General features: G+C 40.1%; 1 protein-coding gene across 5 annotated transcripts in view; it reads right to left on the bottom strand.

Moving 5' to 3' along the window:
* The window catches only part of DNAI1 (dynein axonemal intermediate chain 1), a 139,903-nt gene that overhangs the window by 92,122 nt on the left and 24,412 nt on the right, over window positions 1-23,369 (bottom strand). For all 5 annotated transcript variants that reach the window (XM_021379428.1, XM_021379429.1, XM_021379427.1 and 2 more), the window contains exons 8-12: window positions 23,173-23,232; window positions 21,122-21,256; window positions 13,335-13,419; window positions 11,901-12,018; window positions 9,854-9,897 (exon numbers count right to left, since the gene is read on the bottom strand). In XM_021379428.1, coding sequence (XP_021235103.1) covers window positions 9,854-9,897; window positions 11,901-12,018; window positions 13,335-13,419; window positions 21,122-21,256; window positions 23,173-23,232 — 442 coding nt within the window. The remainder of the gene's footprint in view (window positions 1-9,853; window positions 9,898-11,900; window positions 12,019-13,334; window positions 13,420-21,121; window positions 21,257-23,172; window positions 23,233-23,369) is intronic.

The raw sequence follows: 23,369 nt of genomic DNA, 5'->3' as shown, positions 1-23,369 counted from the left end.
AAGTTTTGTCTACATTAATTCTTGTTTTAAATTAAAAAAAAAAAGGCTGCCACAAGGCAAAACTTAGCAACAAATATTACACCTTTAAAATTTCCATGTTTAAAAATTTCCAGAGATTGGGAATTCATTGTGACAAAACTAATTGTTCTCAATTACCCATCTGCTATTAAAACCCACACTTTGCCTGGCCTAAATATACACATCTCCAGCTTCTCTTTGATCTTCTTACACCATTTGTCTGGGAGATTAAAGATCCCTTTGTTACGTGATGTGATCTGTCTGCCCAATATAGGGAGTTAACAGACCAGGATCCAACTACCTAATAAGATTTCCTTTGACAAGCTGAACAAACCGAGCTCCTTGACTTCTTTTCCCAGGTCAGTCCTCCTTAGATCATTCCTTCGTTCTTTTTTGAACACATTCTATTTTGTCATCCTTCTCCCTAGCATGTTAAAACCAGAAGCGAGCATGCCTTTCCAGAGGGATCATTCCAGCACTAAGTAAAAACAGCCTCTTTGAAACTCTCAGTTCCTTTGCAAAATCCCTCTTTCTGGGCCAGAGGTCACTACTTTATAATATCACAGCTCCTCAAGGTAAGGCTTCCTCCATATGGATTATGCCTTGAATTTCTTCACACCTATGCTTGGACACCATAAAACAGAGTGATTTTCTGTACTCACCTACCAAGAGATTTAAATCACTCTGTAACTTCAATCTGATTGTTCCGTTTCTTACCACCTCTCAGACATTTCTCTCATCAAAATATCAGCAGTGATTTTCTGCTTGCTTCTTCCTCGTAGATGAAAACATGGATTAGCATAAGGCCTACTTCATGGGTGTCGAACCTTTTGGCTTGCCTGGGCCACACTGAGTGAAAATAAATTGTCTTGGGCTGCATGCATGTAGGTCGCTCTGAAAGTAGTGACTCCTTTTTGTCTCAATAGAAACTACAACAGATACAATGAGCACAGTAGCACTGTTTGATAGAGCAAATTCTCAGCTGCAAAACACTCCTTTTCAACGTAATCATCACCATTAGCTCTGCATTTTTGCCAGCAATGCACAATAGCCTGCATGCTGCACTAAAATCTATACCATTGGAGACGACCCACTGTCGCTGTTGTCACTGCTGAAGCACACCACCCAGTGCCTCACTGTGCTCACATCCACCGACTGGCCTCCATAAACATTAGCAAGCATCAATGAATGTCAGTGAGTGATATTTTTTCCCCATGGAGAAATTTAGTTCCATACCTTTGCTTCATATGCACTTCAGTGCCAGACTATATTTTGTAACCCTGCCCCTCTGCTGCCATCTGTTGCACAGCAACAAACTGTAATGGAATACTGGGGGGAAGGTTCAATCTGTACTGCCATACAATCAACATCTGCCTCTGGCGACACGGACCAAGAGAATAAAATGGTAGGCATTACTTTTGGAGCAGCCCTCATAAAATGTACATGTATATAGGTACCAAAACATTTAAATTTTTAATATTATTTATTAAAACATAAAAAAGGAAAGCAACAAAACCATAGAAGTAGTGGGATATTTGACCCTGTTTTTATGAAAGTAATGCCTCCGTCCAATTCAGCAGCAGTGGCTGCAATTCTTAGTGAGGTCTCAAGGTGTTAGTCAGAAATCTTACTCCTCCTGCGCTTCATCCTTGAAAACAGTTGTTCACAAATGCATGTCCTGCCAAAAAGCGATGACATGAATAAGGTGTGATTCTGAAGTGAGAGGTATTTTTCTCTGGTAAGATAGGGCTTATAGAAATCCAGTAGAGAGACATGATCAGATCTTTGAGTTGAATATCTGATTGCAGATATCTGATTCCACTTGCAAATTTGCAGGTCATGTATTTATGTTGACCGAAAATGGAGCCACAAATTGCCAAAAAATTACCAATTTTTTTTGGTCTTTCTTGAAAGCTGTTCTCAAATTCCTTTATCAAAATGGAAAGCACAGCTGCATATTTTTTGCTGTTCACAGGACAGTGTTTAGCCAATATCTTAAAAGGCATAAACTTCTCTGCCATCACTTGAGCTGGCACTGCACCCTCACTGGGCCCTGGTTTCAGCCCAGATGGGGTTAACAGCACACCGCTGTTTGGTTATGGCTGAGTGATGGGCCAAAATGATGGCAAGCTGTGCTGGGCCGCATGCGGCCTACAGAACGCAGGTTGGACATGCCTGGCCTAGTTACTTTTGTTATGTTTGCTTCAGAGGCGTATAAATGCTGTGTTTTATTTCTTACTTTTTTTTTTTCCCCAACAATTCACAAATAAGACTCACATATTCCCTTCTAATTTTTTCTCTTTGCTTATGTGGTTGCACTTGTTTTCTGCATCATAATATTCCTTTACAGTAGCAATTTGGCATATTATTTAGTGAGGCTTCTGTCTGCCTACAACAAATATAACCAATTAAAATGACTGGCAACTAAGCAACAATTATGTTTTAATTCTGATTGCCTCATTTTTCTTTCTCAAGGTAAGTCCTAATATATCACTAATAAACCAACCACCATTAATAACTGGCATCATCAGCATTTGTGAATAGTGACAAGTCTTTCAACTTAGAGTACAAATACCCAATGCAAATAAGCAACACATTCACAGCTAAATGGAAATGCTCAGTCACCATGTTGGCACAGCAAAGCTGTCAAAACTGCTAGCAAAAGTCAGAGTGATTTTCCTGAGTTTTTGAACATTGAATTCGTGTTCAAATTTAGCAACTCTAAATCAGTGCTGAGCACAAGCATTTGAATTGACACTGAAACATTTTCTCAAAGCTGGGATTTGTTATGTCATTAAAATGAAAAACAAAAGTTCTTTACATAAATGTCGCCCAAATAGCAAACTGAATCCAGAGTACAGTATCAGTTTCCCTTTGAAATGTGCGCTTGCAACTGTGGGCCATGTGAATCCTGACCACCCTTTGTGATATTGCACTTAGATAACCGCAGCAGTTTCACTGGGGCGTCTCACAAGGCCTGCACAGGTGCCATTATGTGACTGGGGAGCCAGCTCCGGTGCAGTCCCCTCACGTGAATCACATGCACACAGCCTTACATGAGACAAGGAACTTCATTCAGTAAATCCAAAATGTTTTCTCTCTGACAATGCTTTCTGCCTCAGTATTAACAATATAAAAATAAACTCATGTAGCTTACAGAAAGATTAGTAGGGAATTCCACTCACAGCAGTCTTCTGTGTCTGCATTGGGAGCATGATTTAAATATACATACATCCCAAAAGCCACCTGAAAGAGACTTTCCGTGACCTGGTTCAGAGATCTGAATTCCTTAGGCACCATTCAATCCTCTTAGCGCTTTTACTTAAAGCTCTTTGGTCATTCATCAGAATCTACCAAGTTTAATAGCAGCTAGTTATGTAAATCCAGAACAGGCTCCCTTCCACAAGCTGCATCGCTGTCTTTGTGCCACAGCAGGAAGTAAAAATATCAATGAACACCTAGTACAACTTCTAGCACAGCCTGCCCTCAAACCCACAGCCTGCATTGTCAAATTGAGTTTTCAGACTTGCAGAGTTCTCCTCCAACATACGCTTCTGTCCTTGTCACATGGATTGCTTTCAACCTTGCCAGCGATTACGCTGCATGCTAACTGGGACTAAGTTTAGTCCTCAAACTCATATTTTAAATAAAAGTACTACCTTGTACTGAGACAGACTAATAAATTTCTGAAATATTTTTAAATCCCATTTTCTGTGACTTTCTAATGTGTTTGTATTTCAGAGAGCTGAGCTTCATAAGTTTTTGATACTTTTGATACCATAATTGGACTGAAACCTTAGAGAGAACTTCAATTTTTATCTACATTTCAAGATTGGATAAAGCATTGTGGCATTATAATAAGTAGATAAAACAAATTAATGATCACAGATGTTACCTAAACGCAGTAAGATCCTTTCAATGTGAGCATCCCAGTCCTCTTGCTAAATTGCCTCCTCTATTACCGAGGTCCCCAGACCTATGGAGAAGGTAAATGTCTTGTCAAAGCTGCTGTCCCTGGTGAAGTAACTGGTGATGGACTGGTGATTGATGAAGTAACTATGCTGACAAGAATATACCTGCATATTCCCTTGGCATTCTGTTAAGTACATCATAACATGTAATTTAAATCTTATATGATATGGAATTAGCAGAGCACATACTAGATGGATTAAAACCTGGTTCACTGTCAGGGCCTAAAGCAGAGTTGTAAACAGAAATGAGTAGAGATGCTTTCTATTGCAGATTTATGGGCATCATTTCTAGTCCTGCTCTGCTTGATATTTTTATTTTAATCTGTGTAATGATGTAAACCATTGGCTGGCACAGAAATGATGAAAAAGGCAGCTACTTTTACAGTATGCTCGATCCCATTAGTTGTACCACTGCAAATGTCCTTTTGTCCATCAAGGACAGGAGGCTACAATTTGGAAAGCAAAAAACTCAGACTGATGCCAGTCATTGTTGATAGCCATTACCATTGCTGTGAACTGTGACTACAAAATGGCTTGGTCTAAAACTGTGAGGACCATAAGGGGAGGAGAAATTGTGCTTCTGTATGAAGAACGCATGACTGAAACTAGGTTGCTATGTGACTGTGGTGTTTACACTCAGGAAGAATGTGAGAGTTTGAGGGTGAGTGGATGAAAGACTCACAATCAGATGGAGTTTTGACATGAAAATTAAGCGTGATTGTAAAAGGCATGCTTTGACCCAGCCTTTAAGATAAATCCTCCAGCCAGCATGTGAAGGTAGGACAGGACCCTGCCCTGCTGTCTATTGCTTTCTTTCTTGACTCCAAGAAGAACATCACACTACTCATGCTCAGAACAGTCATAGGCATATGTTTCAGCTCTCTGATTGGTCTTCTACTGGGATCAGGCAAGATTGCTTTTCTGATACCTAACCCAGTTCCCAGATTTGTATTTTCTGCAAGTTTGTCTTAGTCAGCAAATAGTCCAAAACTGAAGAGAAGGTGATCGGCAGGACAGGGCACAAGCTTGTACTGTGTCAGAGAATATCTGCCCCAGCTCACACTGCCAAAACTTCAAGGTTTCAATGAATCTCTATATCATCATGAGGTAAGAACACAGTCTGAAACCACCAGGGTAGAGGATGCCTAATTAATTTCTTTCCCTTGGAAGAACTTGGAAACCACCTTGACCTCCCCTATTTCTGATATATGACTCTCAAATACGTATTTAGAAGTAGCCAGAAAACAAAGAATTTGACCTAGAAGAAACTTCTGGGGCTTGGAACAGGCTCTGCATAAAACTAATTGGTTTGTAACATGAAGCTGATTTTAATTTTCATGAAATCTTTGGAGAGCACAGCGGGTTGGGAATTCTGTACTAATTATTTTTCCCACAGCTTGCTCTCTAGATGGGATCCAGGCTTCTTGCACAATAAAGAGGGGGAAAAAAATGACATATTTCAAAACACACTCTCTCAGTTTCTTGCAGGATGGCTTTTAGCCTCCAGAAGTAAGCAAATTTTGTTACCAGTCATTTTCTTTATTCTAAGTTCCAATCTAAAGCCCTGATTCTGCAAATCATAGAATCACCAGTTGTGAGTGAAGTTGTCTCTGTAAGTTTAGACTCACAGAGAGAAACTCTCTGCAAGCCAAGAGAAGCATGCTCCTTGATCATGCAATCTTATTTCACTTTTATCTTGCTATCTTTCTTCACTGCCCCCCCTACAGGAGAAGCTTCTCAGTGTCACTGAGCAGCCAGCTCCTTCAGGAGCTGCGCTTCATCCTTTAGCAGTATGTGCTCATGGAGCACTGAGAATGAATTGATTCAATTGACCTGGCAGATCTGCTGAGGGATGAAACCTCCAGTCAAGTAAGCAATGCCTGCAAACGACAGAGGTGAAGCTGCAGTACCTTGCTGTGAAATACACCCCGTTCATTTTTCTTCTCCCCATTCTCTCTGAAGAACATTGAGTGTGTCTTAACAGGGAACATCCTTATTCCAGTGTCTATCCAACAGTTTCAGTCAGTGTGAGCAGTAAATGAAAGATGTCCATGTTCACTGGACAGTGCATCTGAGAAAATGGAAAATAGAAAACTGTAGGTATACCTCTTCTCCCTGTGACACTGACTAGAAGAGCACCAGAAGAACTGGTCTGTTGTCTCAGTGTTCAACCATAATTCTGCAGCATCACAAAGTCTCAAGGATATCTACTACTAAACAGTTATCCCCCGTGAAAGCTCTTGCCAGGATTTTACACCAATTTAATTCAGTCACAAAGGCATAACAACTTTTACTTTAGATGCAGTCACACCAGCAAAAGGACTCTGCATTAGCACTGCTCATCCTGAATTTACAGAGGACAGCTAGAGCAGTATAGGCACCTTTACATGCTCCAATTGTGCCCACAGTCATTTCACTGTGAAGAACTGAGGATTAGACATCTCTACCAGATTCTTCAGATTGCCAGTGTTCTGGGGGTGAGCCTGTACTCCTCACGCATCCTTGTAACCGGCAAGTTACACCCGCAGAATGCAAAGAAAGAGTAGGGGAAAGGACATTAGCCAGGCAGATACTGTTTTTCCCTTCTCATTTCACGTGCAGGTGAGAGTTGCACATAAAAAGCCATCTCTGAATGCTGTCAGTGGCACACTTGCTTCTGGAACATGAATTTGGGTGATCACTAAGGCCTGGGCTTGTTGTGTTCCCATGAGCAAGGCAGAACACAAGCTCAACACCCACCACAGCCCTCTGAAACCTATGCTGCAGGCTGTCAGTCTAGCCAGAAATCCAGCAATCTCGCTTACGCAGAAACAAAACTAGAAAGACAGCTCCTCCTGATGGGAATAACAATTAATTCTAGCCAAGCAGCAAAGATCATGAATTGCAAATTGCAATGACAGTATTTCCTTGTTCAGAGTGGACTATCAGATGCCAAAGAAATGCCATTAGCATCAGAAACCCCATCCAAATAAATTACTGATGAAACCTCTAGTAATAGGATACAAAAGCAAGAGAGAAGCTAGGGCCCTATTTGTAAAGAATTCACTATGATGGAGTGAAATGGACCCACAAAAAAAAAAAGGGATCTTTTGTTTCAAAAAGTATACTTTGGGCAGCAGGACAAATGTGTTGTTTGTATCCTGCCAGCACTGCCAAATGCATGCTGCACAAAAGACCTCAGATCCAAAGATCTGAGTTCTATTTGTGGCTCTAGCCCAGTTCTCATGTGACAACAGGACTACTTCCTCTGGCCAGGGCTCATCTCCCCTTCTGCACCTGGGTGGCAGAGCAGTGGGAAAGACCTGCCTAATTCCTGCACTCTGAGCACAGGGGCTGTGAGCACAGTAAGATTTCAGCCTGCTGGACAAGGTGAGGAATATGCTGAGCACTTCTTGCCATGCTTTCTTTCACAAAGACCGATCCTAATCTGTTTTTCAGAATTCCTGCTGCCTGCTGGATTAAAGAAATTGCCAGGCCAATTCAGGCTTCTTAAGAAACTCAGATGGAGTGAATTTCCAGAGAAAAATGCCATGTTAAAAGAAAAATGAAATGTTAGAGTATTGCACACAGAATGTAATCTTTACTAGTGTAAATGAAGACAACCCATCTGCATTTACTATCAGAGCACAGAGAAATACATGAGAATGACTATTTGGGACCACACCAAATGCCCCTGTAGCCAAGTGTCTTCTCTCCAAGAGTACTGAGTAGTAACTGATTAAAGGGCATAAGAATCACAGCAAAAGTTGTTTTACTCCCTCATTTTCAGAGTTTCTTGCAACTTGCAATTATGAACTTAATGAATCAGAGGATTAGTCCTTGGTAATGGCCAGCAGCAAACTGCCCCTCCGTGAACCGATCTTTTGACCCCATTATCTTTGTCCTCCAGAGCATGGAGGACAGGAAGATAAGGTCCACAATTTTGATACGTATCATATTATGCTATTTTAAATTTGTATTAGTCCTGCAGCTCAAAAATATCATACAGTCTCCCTCATCCTTGAGTTATAGGCAAAAATGAATATTTGACCCTTTTTCACTTTGCTGTTCAGGATTCTATAGACCCATATAGAATCCCCTCTCCCTTGGCCTGTTGTAAGAGCACTAGCCTGTTTATGCTGGCTGATACAGAAGTCATCATATATATCTCTGCTCATCCTTGCTGCCTTTTTCTGGACATGTTCCCATCTTCCCACAGCCAAACACATACTTTGGAGTTCACGACCAGAACTGCACACAGTAGTTGAGACGTCAGTATATCACAGGTTTTGTCTTGTTCTCATTTTAGTTTTCTATTGTTGTTTCTCCTACTGCTTTTTATGTAGTTTTATATTTTCCTTCTACTGTATCCAGTTTTATTTTTCTTTCATAATAATTCCCATCAGTTTTTGTTTTCCCCGTTTTGACTAGTGTTGAGTGTTATCAAATGTTTGAAAAGAAACACCTACAATGATCTCAAGATTTCTTTCCTGAATAACAAGCATTTGCCTTGAGCCTAGTGCTGAGCTTTTTATCCCACATGACTAAATTTCCCAACAATGAATTTTATTAGTCATTTTATCACAACTGAGATCCTTCAGCATCCATTCAAAATAGGTGTTGCCTAAAAATAAACACCAAGCAATCTCCTTTGTTAGTACAGAATACTCACAACAGACTATAACGTTTTCATTCCAAAGAACACTAGCAAAAATTATATCTGTAGTTTTCAAGTAGATATAGAGCAACTGAAATGCCAGGCGGGCAAAGCCAAGGCCCTGTCCCTGGCTCCCTGTCCTCCACTCTCTGTCATCCACAAAGAACTCCCAGGGCTGAAGTGCTTAGGGTAATAAATCCAGTGACTAATCCTGCTATTTACAGTTCTCAAGCACTGTTTACCTGTAGCCCCATGGCTGATTTTCATTTCAAGACAGATGAAGGACGAATAGTGCTCTACAGAGGAATCAGCTTTTACTTTAAGAAGTAAATACTAACACTCAGAGAAGCACGGCACTTCTGCTAGAAACAATGGGGAGACTGACTGGGTCATCACACCCAGTCCTTCTCACAAATTATATGTAGTCTGTCCTTCTCTGGACGCAAGGAGAAAGCTCTGCTGCCTTTGCAATGTTATTCTTCTCTCAGACTCTCTCTGCTTCTTTTCAGAGTGAATGGTAAGACAGACAGATACAAGGCACACAAACAGCATGAAAATGGTGAGAAAATATCAGCCTGCTAGAGTTCTTTTCCACCTCCTGAATGTGGGGGCAGTAGCACAGGATAGAAATTGTAACGGACTAACACAGGAACCTCTGAACCAGATGTTCATAGTGGCTCATAATAATTTCGTATCTAATCCCAGACACTACAGCAGGAAAAGTGCCTTTTCACAATATTCAGGCCTGGCATGCCCTAATGGAGAGCTTACCTTTTGAGACATCTCTGGAAGATGTTCCCCACCAAGAGGACAGTGAGTTTATACTTAGAGATGTCTCTCATGATTAGCTTCTGGTGAAACAGAACAGATCTGGTCTTCAAGCAGTTAGAAGTGCAGGGACAGGAGAATGCCAATCACAGTCCATCAGATGAGATTAAAGGGATTAAGCGGTGCTTCTAGAGGCAAGTCCTTGACCAAAGGGAGAGTCAGCACTATCATAAGCCAAAAATCCTGGCTAACACTGTCTATACCTGTGCATTTCTGAATGTTCATGTCATGGAATGTAAAGGTATAATCCCTACCTTGAATTAAATCTCAGTATACATATATGAAATTGAGTCCTTGCTACAAGATGTAGTCTGTGCCCCACAGTGTGATATGATTTAACTTCGATGCACCAGTTTAATATTTTAAATCTGTCAATGTCACTTTTGTATTTGTTACTTACAAGAGCCATACCCCACTGCAAATAGGTCCTTGTACTTTGGATTCCTGTAATGAGAAGATTCTTATAAGAAAGCATTTAGAATTAACTACACAGCTCAACAGAAATGCACAGTGTTTCACATTTTAATATCATAGTCCATTCTCACAGGACCACATATAGTCTAAGGGTTAGACCCTTTTGAATATATACACCAGTGAAGTTCACGTATGAGTAATTCTTCTGGACTCAAGATGCATAAAACAAATATAACATCTAAAGACCACAGCAGTAGATGAAAAGGATAAAAAGGCCACAGACCTATATATGACGCCAATCTCCAGCATTTCTTGGCTTATGTACTTAATGATTATGTAAAGTTTACTTTTAAAGATGGGGTCTGCAAGGAAAGGAAAAAGGCAGGAATGTGTTGGCTTCCATCTTTCAGAAGCCAGAATAAAGGAGTTTCTAACACACCAAAGAATAATACTCAGTAAGCTTACTTCCACTGTTGCTAAATAATGATGGATGATTCATAAACAGGTGTCATTTCAAAAAATTCATTACCACAGCTCAGGAAAGGAAATTCTCTTCTGATTCAATTAGTGATCAGTTTTGTGAAAGCATACTGACTGAGTAATTAGCTATTATACCTTCAAAAGTCCCTTTATTTGAAAATCATCTACTGTTACAACTTCTACTGTGTGTGGACAGTTACTGTAGGGTTTACATGGTACATAGTTCAGTACTGTTGCTGTCCATAAACTCATGAAATGGATGGATGTGAAATTTACTTAATGAGTGTTTCCCTGGCTATTCTGAATTGATAAAGTAAAAATATTTCTCCTTTTTCACTTGGGTTAATATCAAGGCATCTTAATGCTCTTGCTCCTGTTCTATGTACTAAAAGCACCATCACTGATAGCATTGTGAGAATAAAAATTAACTTAGAAAAGCTTATTACATAAAGCTATTTGGGGTCATTCTTCCAATTTCTGGGCCATCTTTCTGTTATAATTTCCTGGAGGCAGGAATAATAGCAACACAAATGACGTGTAAAAGATGCCTTTTCCCCCAGTTTTGCATCTCATTTTAGTATTATTTTGATTATATTCTCACACAACAACCTCCTCAGTAAAGTATACTGAGTAAAGTATACTACTAAAGTATAAATACTGCAATGGGTTGAAAGGACACAAGATAGCAGCCCTGCTCTGTCTCTCTGTAGATCCTCCTTGGCAAGACATAGATGTATCACACTGCTCCACCGGAGGTAGGAGAGCACGGGCAGGAGCTACGTAAGTCTCACACAACTGCCTGAACAAGCCAGTGCCAGTTCTGGGGAGGATCAAGTATGCTGAAAAGTAAAAGATTCATTCAGGTTGAGGAGTAGTTTTTTTCATGGCAATGACCATGAGCTGATTTGAAAGTATCAATGATAGTTTTCAGACTGGCCAGGAGTAAATAAGCAAAAGTGGACTGCAGGTCAAATGGCTGCTAAACTTAAGTGTGTAAAACCCAACAAACAAATACCACTGCTTTCTCAGCAGTGCCTGAAACATGTGCCACTGTCCTGTATAAGGGCCAGGTGTGAGTGCCTCAGCATCTTACAGCATATGGTGATAATGTAACTGGCACATGCAATGTTTGCATTTCCCTTTCTGCTGCTTTACGTCTCTTGTGTTAATACTTGTCAAAAAGGCACCATCTCTCCTCCTTCCTTGGGCTTTTCAGGATTGATTATTACAGCATATTATCCAAGGATATGACCCGTCTATCTCAGCTTTCCCAAGAAAGGACACTTATTTGCTCTGCTAACTGTGCTCAGTTTGGCCTAGCACTGCCCCACACCTGTCCTGTCTTCACCTTTTGCTAAACCCCAAGCTTGACACATTCAGCCTCACACAAGGTGCTTCCCATCCAGAAGTGCGTGTCATGTTTAGATGCTGTCAAAGAAGATGACTGTAATTACTCAAAAAAGTGTTTCCACAGAAATCAACACTGCTTTGTAAGGTGGCATGACAATTCCACTATACAAAACTGAGAGCAAGTTTGCATTAAGGAGACTTACCAGGAGATGGCAGTAACTGCAAGTCTCTTGGTTTTGTCATACTGGAACTTCCAGAGTGGGAGGAGAGTTCCCTTTTGGTCCCTGTATTCATCGGAGGCATCCTCAAAATATTTAAAATCTAAAACCAAAAATCAAAGAATAAGTCTCATGGAAAAAATCTGAAATACATAACCATAGTGGAGTACCAGATGAGCTTGAAAAGAATCTGTCATTCTCACAGCCTCGATACAACACAATTGTTAGTATAACGGTTGGACTGGTTGGACTGAATTGACTGGACGGTTGACGGTTGGACTGGATGATCTTGTAGGTCTTTTCCAACCTTGGTGATTCTATGATTCTATAAAAGCTGTCTCAGTCTTAAAGTTGCACTCCAAAACAACACTTAAGTCCTGCACTTTACCAAGGACCAAGTCCTCAGACAAAAGGCTGATGGTCTGAAAAGTAGACACAGAATGAATAAGAAAGCAGCAGTGAGAGCAAGAAGTAGTTCCAAGTCATTCTCAGAGCTAGATGCAGCCTTTCAAGAGGGAGCTGAGCAAAGACATGAAAACCCTTGCAAAATAGCATCAGTACTACATATGTCCCTGTGATTGGGACCTGTAGTCCAGCAGGAGAGCAGAAATGGCAACAGAGATGATTGAGGGCCTGGAGCACCTTCCTTAAGAGGAACAACTGAGAGTCAAGTTGATGGGGTCAGGCTTTTTTGGTGGTACCCAGTGACAGGACAAGGGACAATGGGCACAAGCTGGAACACAGGAGGATCCATTTGAACATGAACACCTTCACTGTGAGGGTAACAGCACTGGAACAGGCTGATCAGAAAGGCTGGGGAGTCTCCCTCTCTGGAGATGCTCAAAACCCACCTGGATACTTTCTTACTGTAACCTATTGTAGGGAACCTGCTTTAGTAGAGGAGTTGTACTCAGTGATCTCCAGAGGTCCCTTACAGCTCCTATGATTCTGTGATTACATGAGGGTTGCTCTGCACTGGCTGCTTTGCCACCAAGACCTGCATCCAGGAGGGAACTATGTGCTGAGGAAAGACAATGCTTACCAGACCTGCTGGCCCAGTCTGCACAGAGCAGGGCTGACATGCATGCCTTTTGAACAACTGCAGCTTGCTGTCCTGCTTGCCTTGTGTGAGCCAGCAGGTTGCTACACCTGCTCATTTTAGCTCTATTTGTTTAACATTCAGTATTGGAGACACCAGCATAGCATAAGGCAACAAACCAGTTTTCACATAAAGGCACTGTGCTCCAATCTTCCACTGCTAACCACTGCCTTGGTATCTTTCACCAAAATCCCTGCCTGCTTCTTTTACTAAGAGCCACCTTTCCCAGAGGACCTGTTGTGACTCTTGCAACAGTTATGGCCACTCATCTGCAGGAATTCTGTTTTGAGAGCAAACATCATCTCCCAGTAGGGCCGTACCTTGTGCAATGTCATCAAATATGTTCTGATTCACCATCCGCTCCATTATTTTTGCAGCATTGGAGATCTTGGTTATATCATCACTCTGTGGAAAAGATAAACAAATAACAGAAAATGTCTATCCCATAGGTTTCAAGTCCTTCAGACCTTTTGTGACAGAAAAGCTTGAGTCTTTCCACCTTGAGTACAGGATAAATTGAAGCTCCTCACACTACTACCTAATGATAAGGGCACTTGAATTAAGGCAACAAATCTATATTAAGTTCAGCAAGGTGCCATTCATACCTGAGATATACTAACTTCAGTGTTTGTGTCTGATTTAGCTCAATTGCAAGGTGCTCGTCTATGAAAGTTAGAGTCTTAACTTCCTCAACTTATCCAATCTGTTTCATGATGGGATGAGCTAAAAGCATGTACTTAATCCATCCTCCATCTCACTTGATAACAGTTCATTAGCTGCAGTAATACAATCATGTTTGATCATGTATTAGCAACCCCTTTTATTTGCCTGCAGAGCTTTAGGGTATCCTGTTTTAAGTAAAGATCACAGGATGTAGAAATCCTCCCATTAATCACTGTTAATTCCAGTTCAGTGCATACACAGATCCATGAGCTCATACAATATATATAATAAAGATGCAAAGTGCAGCTTGCTGTCCAGCTTTTATGGAAAATGCTTTGATACTGTGGAAAATCCCACCTTCCTCACTAGAGAACACCGCAAGTGGGCAAACCTCCATGTGGGAATGTGTTCAGGTAGTGCTTCAGGTATGGCATGGGAGACCTTTTGGGGAGTGGCATTTTGCAAGGCCAGTAGCCCTGGTTAACTGTGTAACCACCAGCACACAGCTGGTTGGTATACCTGTCTGAGTGAGCCCTGTGCCTGATCACAACAGTCTTATCCCATCTTCTTATTAAACTCTATTCCTGATTATTTTTTCTGTATTATTATGTTCTCTATTCTGTGCATGTGTTTGAGTAAACAGAGCAAAATTCAAGCTGGACTAACCAGAAGTCGGGCAAAATCTTCATGCCAGCAACTGGAAGGACAGAGCTTAAAGTTCCCCAGACAGCCTGGGACTGTGAGGGCAATGCCAGAACAGCTTTGCAAAATGATGCGAGAATGCCAAAGTACATGCAAAGTGTTTTGACAGCATGTTGCTCCAAGGACCTGAATCCCCCTCTAAATTCTACTGCTGCCCCAAAGCCCCAGCAGGGTTTCGAAGTCTTTCATCTTCTAACCCCTGCCAGGAACCAACAACTGCCAGCACAGTATGATCTCCCCCACAGTCACGACAGTAAAAAGAAACTTGTCATCCTTCGCACAGCCCAGAGATTGCCCTAAACATAAAAATAAAAAATGAAATGACTTGCCAAAACGACACTACACAGCCACTATCAGAACCAAGAACATGGCTTTGGATTATGTGCATCTCAATCCTCTGCTTCTTTTGAGGGCCCTGAACAGGCTCAAGAGAGACAAAGTCTTGTGGCAAAGAGCATAAAGCCCATACAGAAAGATGACAGGACAAAGGAAAAAAAAAGCAGTTCTATAATCTACAACACTTCTTATGATTACATAGTTTGCCTGTGTCTTTGTTAATTTGTATAGTCTTCTCCCACCTCAGAAAAGATAAAGTAGAACTTGGAAGAGTTCACAGAAGGGCAGTAGAGGTGACCCATGATCCAGGATAGTTTCTGTTCCCAGAAAAATTGAGTAGGCTGGGACTTGCCAGTCTGGAGAAGAGTCAGCTTTGAAAGACATGAGACAAGTCTGTGAAATGCTAAATAGTCCAGAGATGATGGACAGTGACTGAATAGTCGTTAACATTTCCAGTACAAAACTAGGGCTGTCAAGAAAAGTTAGTGGAAGTCAACTTAGAAACAAAGAAAATGAGGCAATTTACAGCAGGATGACATCTGTGCAACTCCTTGTCAAGGGGTGTAGCAGATGCAAAAATTCTACATGGATTCAGGGAAGATTGAACACATATTTCTATCTATGTGCCAAACAATATCAACTCCAGGAAAAAGCTGAAAGTAGTTGAATGCTGGAAGAATATTCGGGTCAGGGAAGGGTACATATACACTTGCTGTGTTCTTAGCCTTTCTTACACATTCACTCGTGGTTAGAGCCCCAACCACATAATGTGACCACTATTATGTTCCTCATGTTTTGCCCAGGTCAGTGGGAGAACTTCTTGAGAACTGCACAGAGTTTACTGTCATGTTCAGAATTTCAGAAAGTACAGGGATGTATATTTTTAAATTTTAACACAGTTTGATTTTCTGCAAAATATTCCTTAGACACTACGACTTCATAAGTATTGACAGAAATTAAGGAGGGAGAGAAAGAGGATACTTGAAACATCCCAAGCAGAAATCAATATTCTCCGTTGCTGGGGTTTCACTCTTTTGACTTTAAGTTGCTATTACTGCCTCTGCCACAATAAGATCTGTCTCTCTCTAACATACTTTGTAGAAAAAAAAGCAATTCACCTTTGCTAACACTTCTCCAGTAATACTGGGATCATGACTACAGAAATGGCGTGGGCTGCCACCAGCATATTGCTCTAAGTGAGCTTAGCTGACACAGGTTAAGTGCTGAAAAGGTTAGAGCTTGATTTAGAAAAAGAGAAGAGCAATAAACACTGAAAAAATAATAGTTACTGGGAATAAGGAATGGAACCCCTGGAGTGCTGCTGGTTCATCAGGTGTGCTATCTATGCTGTCTTCCATTCACCTACTAAGTAGGATAAACTCTCTTCTTTTTTAACACGCTTGTGCTTTTGGAAGGAGCTGGAAAAGAATGGCAGTGCTGTACCCAACAGACATGGGCAGAACTGTAGATCTTTTCTCTTACATTTGCAATGAAAACTGCACTGCAAACTTTCTGCATTTCCAACCTGAGAATCCATTCTGGACTGTAAAGCAGAAGACAAGGATTACTTTATTGTGTTCCCAAAGATGAATGCTAGGTCCTGAAACATCTATAAAATCTTTTTGTTGTTGTTGTCACTGGGAAGTAGGCTTTAAACTAAAAAAAAAAAAACGACAACAAAACTCTGTAGATGCAGAAACAATGCATCATTCAATTGAAGGCTTTCTGCAATGCAGAAAACTGTCCAGATGAATTGAAAGAGCTTTAAGTCAGCTTTCTTATTAGGTAGCTATGCTGTGAGCAATGCAGTCATGAATAACCACATTTTTGGCACTAAGCTGTATCAGAGTAAGTTATTTTCTCACTTGATCCTTTGCTATTTCAGGTTGATTTATTCTGTATCTTACTGAAATAAATCTTCCATGAAAGTGATAGGCCAAATTTATCTTTTTTCAAAGATCTGTTTGAACCTGATTTCTTTTCTTTGTAGGGCCACATATAATGAGAGCTTATCAGCTAATACATTTGTTTTACTTACTTCTGTGCATAAATTATTTTTTGAACAGCAATAATGTTATTGGAATCATCTGTTAAGATAGTTAATGGGTTTATACTTTGAAAATAAATGTTCTGGGTTTGCTGTACTATTCATTAACACTAATTGTTTCATGTTTGCCTGTCAGCAGCTGGCCAGTTGCAATGTGCAACACCACTTAACTGGAGCATGGAACAAGGCTTCTGCTGATCTATAACTGTATAACCAAACTCCCCCCTAAAACCACTGCAGTAACAGCTCATATCTCTTGCTACACATATATGGGTACTACAAGAATTCCAGGCTTTCAAAGAGAAAATATAGTACAGGTGTGTTGCGATCTCTTGCCCAGCCAACACCTCCATACACTGCAAGCATCCACTGCAAATCCCAAACAGAGGCCCCTGCTCTGAATCCTGTCAAGCAGCTGTTACTTTCTAGAATTATACTCTGTTTGGTTTTATTATTTGTTCTTAATACTGACATGCTGTAAACAGTGGAATGAAGACAAGGATGTTGGTAATAACTTATCCTGTCATTCGGTTGAACAGAAGCAGGCAAACACTAATATGAAGGTTAATTGCATTTGGTTTTCTGCTGTTATTACAAAAATAACTAGTGACTGTCCGTGAGCTTCCAAATTATAGTTATGACCCTGTGATCTGGGCTATCTCACTGGGCATATCTCAGAAAGAAGTAATGCTGTAGTGGGATAGATGTAACAGAAATATTATTCCTCTGCTATCCCTCACACAAGATTTTTCAGCAATGCACCTTTATTTTTATATCCACACCACAACTCACCAGATTCAGATAGATTCATTTTTCTCCCTTTCATTTCAAGCAGTAAGCTCTCACTTCATCTAAGACTTTTTTTAATACTCCAAAACGCACAGCCTCCCTCTCCACCAGTCCTTCCCAATCTGTAGTAGTAACAGCCTTTCCAGTTTACCTAATCATTTCCTCAGAGATGTTATACAGCAATAGATCTACAGATCTTTAGGATTAACTTTATTGTACTTCCATTTTTAAGGAAACAACTTTTCCCCTATCAAAAGATGATGAGATTATTTGGACACAGTCTACTTTGTTAAACACATACTCTGTTTCATTTCATATTTACTCCCAATTTTGTATTCCTCCTCTCCAAATTAACTCTACTACCATGCACTGTTAAAGGTTAGACCAGTGGAATCATTTTTACTTCTCTTACACATCATCTGGCCCTGCTATTCTCCAATTACATAGCTCCACCCTCCTCTTGATAGATCTGTTAAAAGTCCTTATTGTCAGACTTGTGATTTTATGTCTAGTCATCTCAAGGGTAAAAGGAGCTAGCTTGCATCAACTCAACAGCATTAAGCTCTTTACTTAATTTTGCATCTACGTCAAACAAGGTAATTTCAGTGCTCACATAACAACATAAGGAGGGTCATACTGGATCAGACCAAGACTATCTCTGGGCTGGGAGCCTCTCTATAATCAGAGGCATAAGCAGATGGCTCAGGAACTGTAAGAACAGGACAAGCAGATACAACACTTCTGCCTAGTTCTCCCCGCTTTAAGCTATTTTCAGATTTCATATAATTTCTCTTTGGTATTCAATCTTCTCCATGTTCTATTTTGCTGCCTTTATTGAAAACTGAGGAAAAAATTTAAACATTATATCCCTGCTCTTGGATGTAGCATAGCACATCCTCTTCTCTCTAGATCTATTTCAATGACAGGCAGATCAAAAGATTTCTGAAAGTCTATCACAGACTCCAGTCAAACACTTTCTGTCTTTCAGTCGTCTTCTTCTTTATATTATTCTTATCCTTCATTCAGCTGGAATCCTGGTAATCTCAATTCCTTTAACTTCTGCCTGCCTATCTCTTCTGCTTTGTCAAACCATTTGTTTCCTGCTTTTTCTCCTCATTCCACAGTGTAATCCATGGCCTAATTCTACCTCTTCTCCCATAGCAGTCCCCTTCTGTTCAACTATCAAAGCTCTTTCTCTTCTCCGCCTTTGGCTGCATTCTTTTATAGATTATTTTCCTCCTCAGCCAGTCATCTGTTCTTTTGGCCTCTAACTCAGTACTAGTACTGTTTTTCTTGTGTTTTATTCCATCATTTCTAATTCCTCACCTAACTCCTACTATCATCTCAAACTGCAGCTACAGAGCTTGGATGTTCTCTTTCATGGCCTCTTACCACAGCAAGAGCTTCCATCAGTGATCTACCTCTGGTAATATCTGCTCACTCTATACTCTTCCTCCCTTAGGGCTAAATTCAGTACTGTCTCAGTAGCTCCACTGTCTACTTAGTTGATACAGAAATAACAGTGGAAATCAATAACTGCTTCTAGTCATGGGTTCCTTGATTTTAGCTATTGTACAGATCGTCTATATTTCCTGCCTGAGACTGCACAGCTCCTCTTCTGCAACAGTCAAAGGCAGAAAGTCCTCAGAAAATGTTTAGCCAGAAGAACTTTTTTTCCTATCACTACGTGTAGCCAGAACTATATAACCTCTGAGTCAGAATTTGGAAGCCCGCTATTCCATTTGCTAACTTGAGACTAGAGGTACAGATTCTGATGCCATCAATCTTTAATTTCCATAGAATCATCTAGGTTGGGAAAGACCTTCACAATCATCAAGTCCTACTATCAACCTAACCTACCAAGTCATATCACTAAACCATGTCCCTTAGTGCCACATCCATGTCTTTAAAATACCTTAAGGACAGAGTCTACACCTCTTCTTGGGTAGCCTGTTCCAATGTTATACCACCTTCTCCATGAAGAAATTCTTCCTAACATCCAACCTAAACCTCCCCTGGTGTACCATCTCACCTGTGTCCTATTGCTTGTCACCTGAGAGAAAAAACTGGCAATCTCCTCACTACAACCTCCTTTCAGGGAGTTGTAGAGAGCAGTAAGGTCTCCCCTCAGCCTCCCCTCCTCCAGACTAAGCCATTTCCCTCAGCTGCTCTTCATAACACTTGTTTTCTAATCCCCTCAACAGTTTTGTTGCTCTTCTCTGCACACACTTGAGCAATTCAACATCCTCATGATGACAGTTCCAAAATGCATATAGAGCTACTCATAACCAGACCGTAACGCCTGGATGCTTTGGATTACTCCATGTTGGAAGTTTCCAGCTAGCGACTGGAAGATTCAGTGGCTTTTTCGTACACTTCAAACCACCCCACCAGTTTCACAGTGCATTTCAGTTTCGAATACTGTCTCTGCACAAAGAGATTTCTATTACACTTTTTCTTTGTATTCACTTTCTGGTTTCCCTGTAATCACCCTGGAAAATGCAACAACTGAAAGGCAAAGCACCAAAGGGAGGGATCATAGATGCATTGATTTCAGCTTCCCACTGTTGTCAGTTGAGCATGCAGTAGTTTTTTTACAATATGGTTTCATTGGTGGAATTTTATTTCATTTTATTGGTCAACTTTAAGAACTCCACTCTTTAAGCCCATAATTGTATCGTTGACTTCAGGCTTAGTTCTCACACTCAGGTGAAAGGTTTATTAGTTTTAGAAAGTACTGTGAATATCAATGGCACTATGCACAGGAGGAAGCCTGTGAGAACATGTTTCTGGTCTGTTTAAACTGCAAGACTTTTAAGGGCAGGGTGCTACTGGGAGAGCTCAGGCAGCCAAATCCTCTACAGCTGAATCAGTGTATGGTATGAAAGTGCTAAAGTCCACCTCAGGAGCCAGCTTACATTACAAAGGTGTATCTTAGTTACTCTGATACACCTACACTTATGGTAGGGGCAAGCCGTGAACTGAACTCTGTGCGTCTCTTATACGAAATTTACACATACACAACTATAAAATACTTACATTATAATTACATAGCATTATCATTAAAATAAAAAAAAATAGCAAAATGTATTTTAATACATTGTTTTAGCAGCATTTTGAAGAAATTCTAAGTTTCTTTGCCTTTCAGATTAGAAGGCTATACTTAATGCTTCCACATCCCATGGACAAGTCTGTATAAAGTCAAAGAGTGTTTCTACTTATTTCATTCTTTTACCCCTCACATGCTAATCAAAAATGAGACACAAACATGGTAATGCACAAAAAAGAAAGCTACAGATCTTTCTTGGAAATGAGCTTTGAAATCAAGATTACAGCTTTGCACTGTTTTGCATTCCTTTAAAAAATACAACAAATAAAAAATGGAATAAATCCTGTTTGGGAAATATGGTTCCTAGCAAAAAATAGTTGTTGCATCTCTTAGGTTAGTTACCTGCCAACTGACAGAACTTGCTGCACAGTCAGCATGAGTTGCTACATTCCACCTGACTTGCATGATGGAAGCATTCACTACCACTCTCAGCATGCTACTTCTAGAGCTGTGAAATATACCTGTAATTCCAGTGAAGTTAACTTTCTTCCCCTCTTCTTCTCCTCTTTCTTTCTTAACTGAGCTTTTGGTTTTTCTTTCTCTTTCGACTTTTCCATTTTCTGAAGCTCCTCCATATAGGCATCATAGATCTCCCACTGAGAGAAAGATAAGAGGCAGAATTTCTAAGGACTTGATTTTACTCCAGAAAAAAAATCATCCACACCATCCAAAAAAAAAAAAAAAAAAAAAAGATAATTTTCACAACAGTAATGTTGTCACCAGGATCAGCTGAAAGACAGACGACAAAAAAAAGGACTAAAACTGTGTATTTAAAGCTTGATGTGGCATGTCTCACTTTTGGAGAACAAAGTATTATATTACTAATAATTTCATTTTCCCAACACTCTCCTTGGTGCTTTGACTCCGTATCTTCTTTGTAAGACATTCTGTTTGTCTAATGTACAGTGTTTAATAGGAAACATGCATTAAACATCTGCTCTATGACATTTCTCATGTGGTGTTGGAAAATTAAATTGCAGCTGCTTAACACAATTGAAATCTTGGACTCTTACTCTGAAGCATATGATGAAATGGAAACTGAGAGCAGTTCAACATCTTCTGCTAAGCCACATGCCAGGAATGTCTTACTTGAGTAGATCCAAAAGTAATTTTTCCACTTGAGAATTATTCATTAGTATTGCAGTGCTAGTACTGTATGTGAAGCAGTTATATTACTTTCAGCAAAGAGAAACAGTGATCTAAATCTGACACATCATCTTAAGAGAGGGAGTATGACTCAAATTCAAAAAGGAGATTAAAATGTTGGCATATATAAAGTAGAAGAAAACCTGTAGCAAGAAAATGTGCATTGTGTCATAAATTTGCAGGTGAAAGTGAGAAGAAAAGATGTTCCAAGTATCAAGGGAAGGACAAAAGAAGATGTGATGAAAAGAGTGAACAGGAGATATGTAAGAAGAAATTATGAGCACAAGGAAGAACAAGAAGGCAAAAGAGCTGAGGAAAAAACAGCTTATGTTAAACTGTTTTTTATCAGGAAAATAAAAAGAATTTCCTCTTAGCTTTCAAAAATTCCATGCAAAATTTCTATATTCTCCAATTCTGAGGTCAACTCACTGTCAAAAAAAAAAAAAGAAAGAAAGAAAGAAAACTCAAGCTGAAAGGAAGAAGGCTCTCAGGCCCGTTACTCTGTGAATTCAAGTTCAGGAACAAACTGGGTTACAATCTCCAGCTTGACAAAGACACCTTCCCACTTCCTCCTATCACCTGCTTACAGTAGCATTTTAGTTGCTGTCATTACCTAAAACTTTCTCCTGGGTGTTCCCAGGGTACTTTGATAATGCACTTCAACACAAGATTTTTATCAGTGTATATACACAGATACATTTTGCAAATATTTGTGAGAAGCAGTCAGTGGAACTGGCTGGATTCCCTTTCCAATGAAAGCTACAGCATACTTCATGTGTAAAATGTCACGCAGAATTTTTATATATATATATTTTTAATAGATAGAGAAAGTAATGGAAAACAATTATGGAACAGATCTTAATCATGGATAAACTAGTACATTCCCACTTCCTCAAGCAGGTAGGGAATGTTGGACCATAGCTTTTCCTAAATGACCAGCTTACCCACCATATACTGAAACTTTTCAACAACTGAGTGCTCCCCATCCCAAAGACAGCCATGTCCCAGGAGGAGTCAGTGCCTGCAAGAAGCAGTTGCAGTTCCTGAAGACTTCAGCTCAGCTCTTGCTGAGCCCAGAACCATTTTCACAGCGTGGTTCTCCATTTCTATGCATTTAAAGCCTTCTAAAACAAACCAGCGAGGGGGTGGTGTTGAGTGAACAATCAAAACCAGCTGAACAGAGACACCTGACTTTAGAAATAAAGTTTACCCAAAAAGGCAAAAAGGAATGCCATGTTAGTTTGTTCTCCAACTCAAACCAGAAATCAAAGCCACAGTGTAGGAGTTCATTCCAGTACAAGGAACACAAAGACAACAATCTTCCTGTATATATTCCAAAGTGGTTAATAAAGTCAAAAGGATATACCTGGTTAGCATTGGCTGAAAAGTTTTTACAAGGTGTAGGCTCTGATTGGCATGCTCTTTCCTAAATTAAAAAGAAAAAAAAAGCATTAAAAAGTGTAATTTATTCACTCTTTGCAGTGACATAGTTCAGCTGTGGAAACCACCTTGTCATAGCAGGTACTGAGAATAATATTGATCTTGGATTGATTCAGCATCTAA

The sequence above is a fragment of the Numida meleagris genome, chromosome Z (assembly GCF_002078875.1).
Source record: "Numida meleagris isolate 19003 breed g44 Domestic line chromosome Z, NumMel1.0, whole genome shotgun sequence".
Taxonomy (NCBI): domain Eukaryota; kingdom Metazoa; phylum Chordata; class Aves; order Galliformes; family Numididae; genus Numida; species Numida meleagris.
The sequence above is the reverse complement of the archived record's forward strand: the minus strand, read 5'-3'. Positions and strand labels throughout refer to the sequence as shown.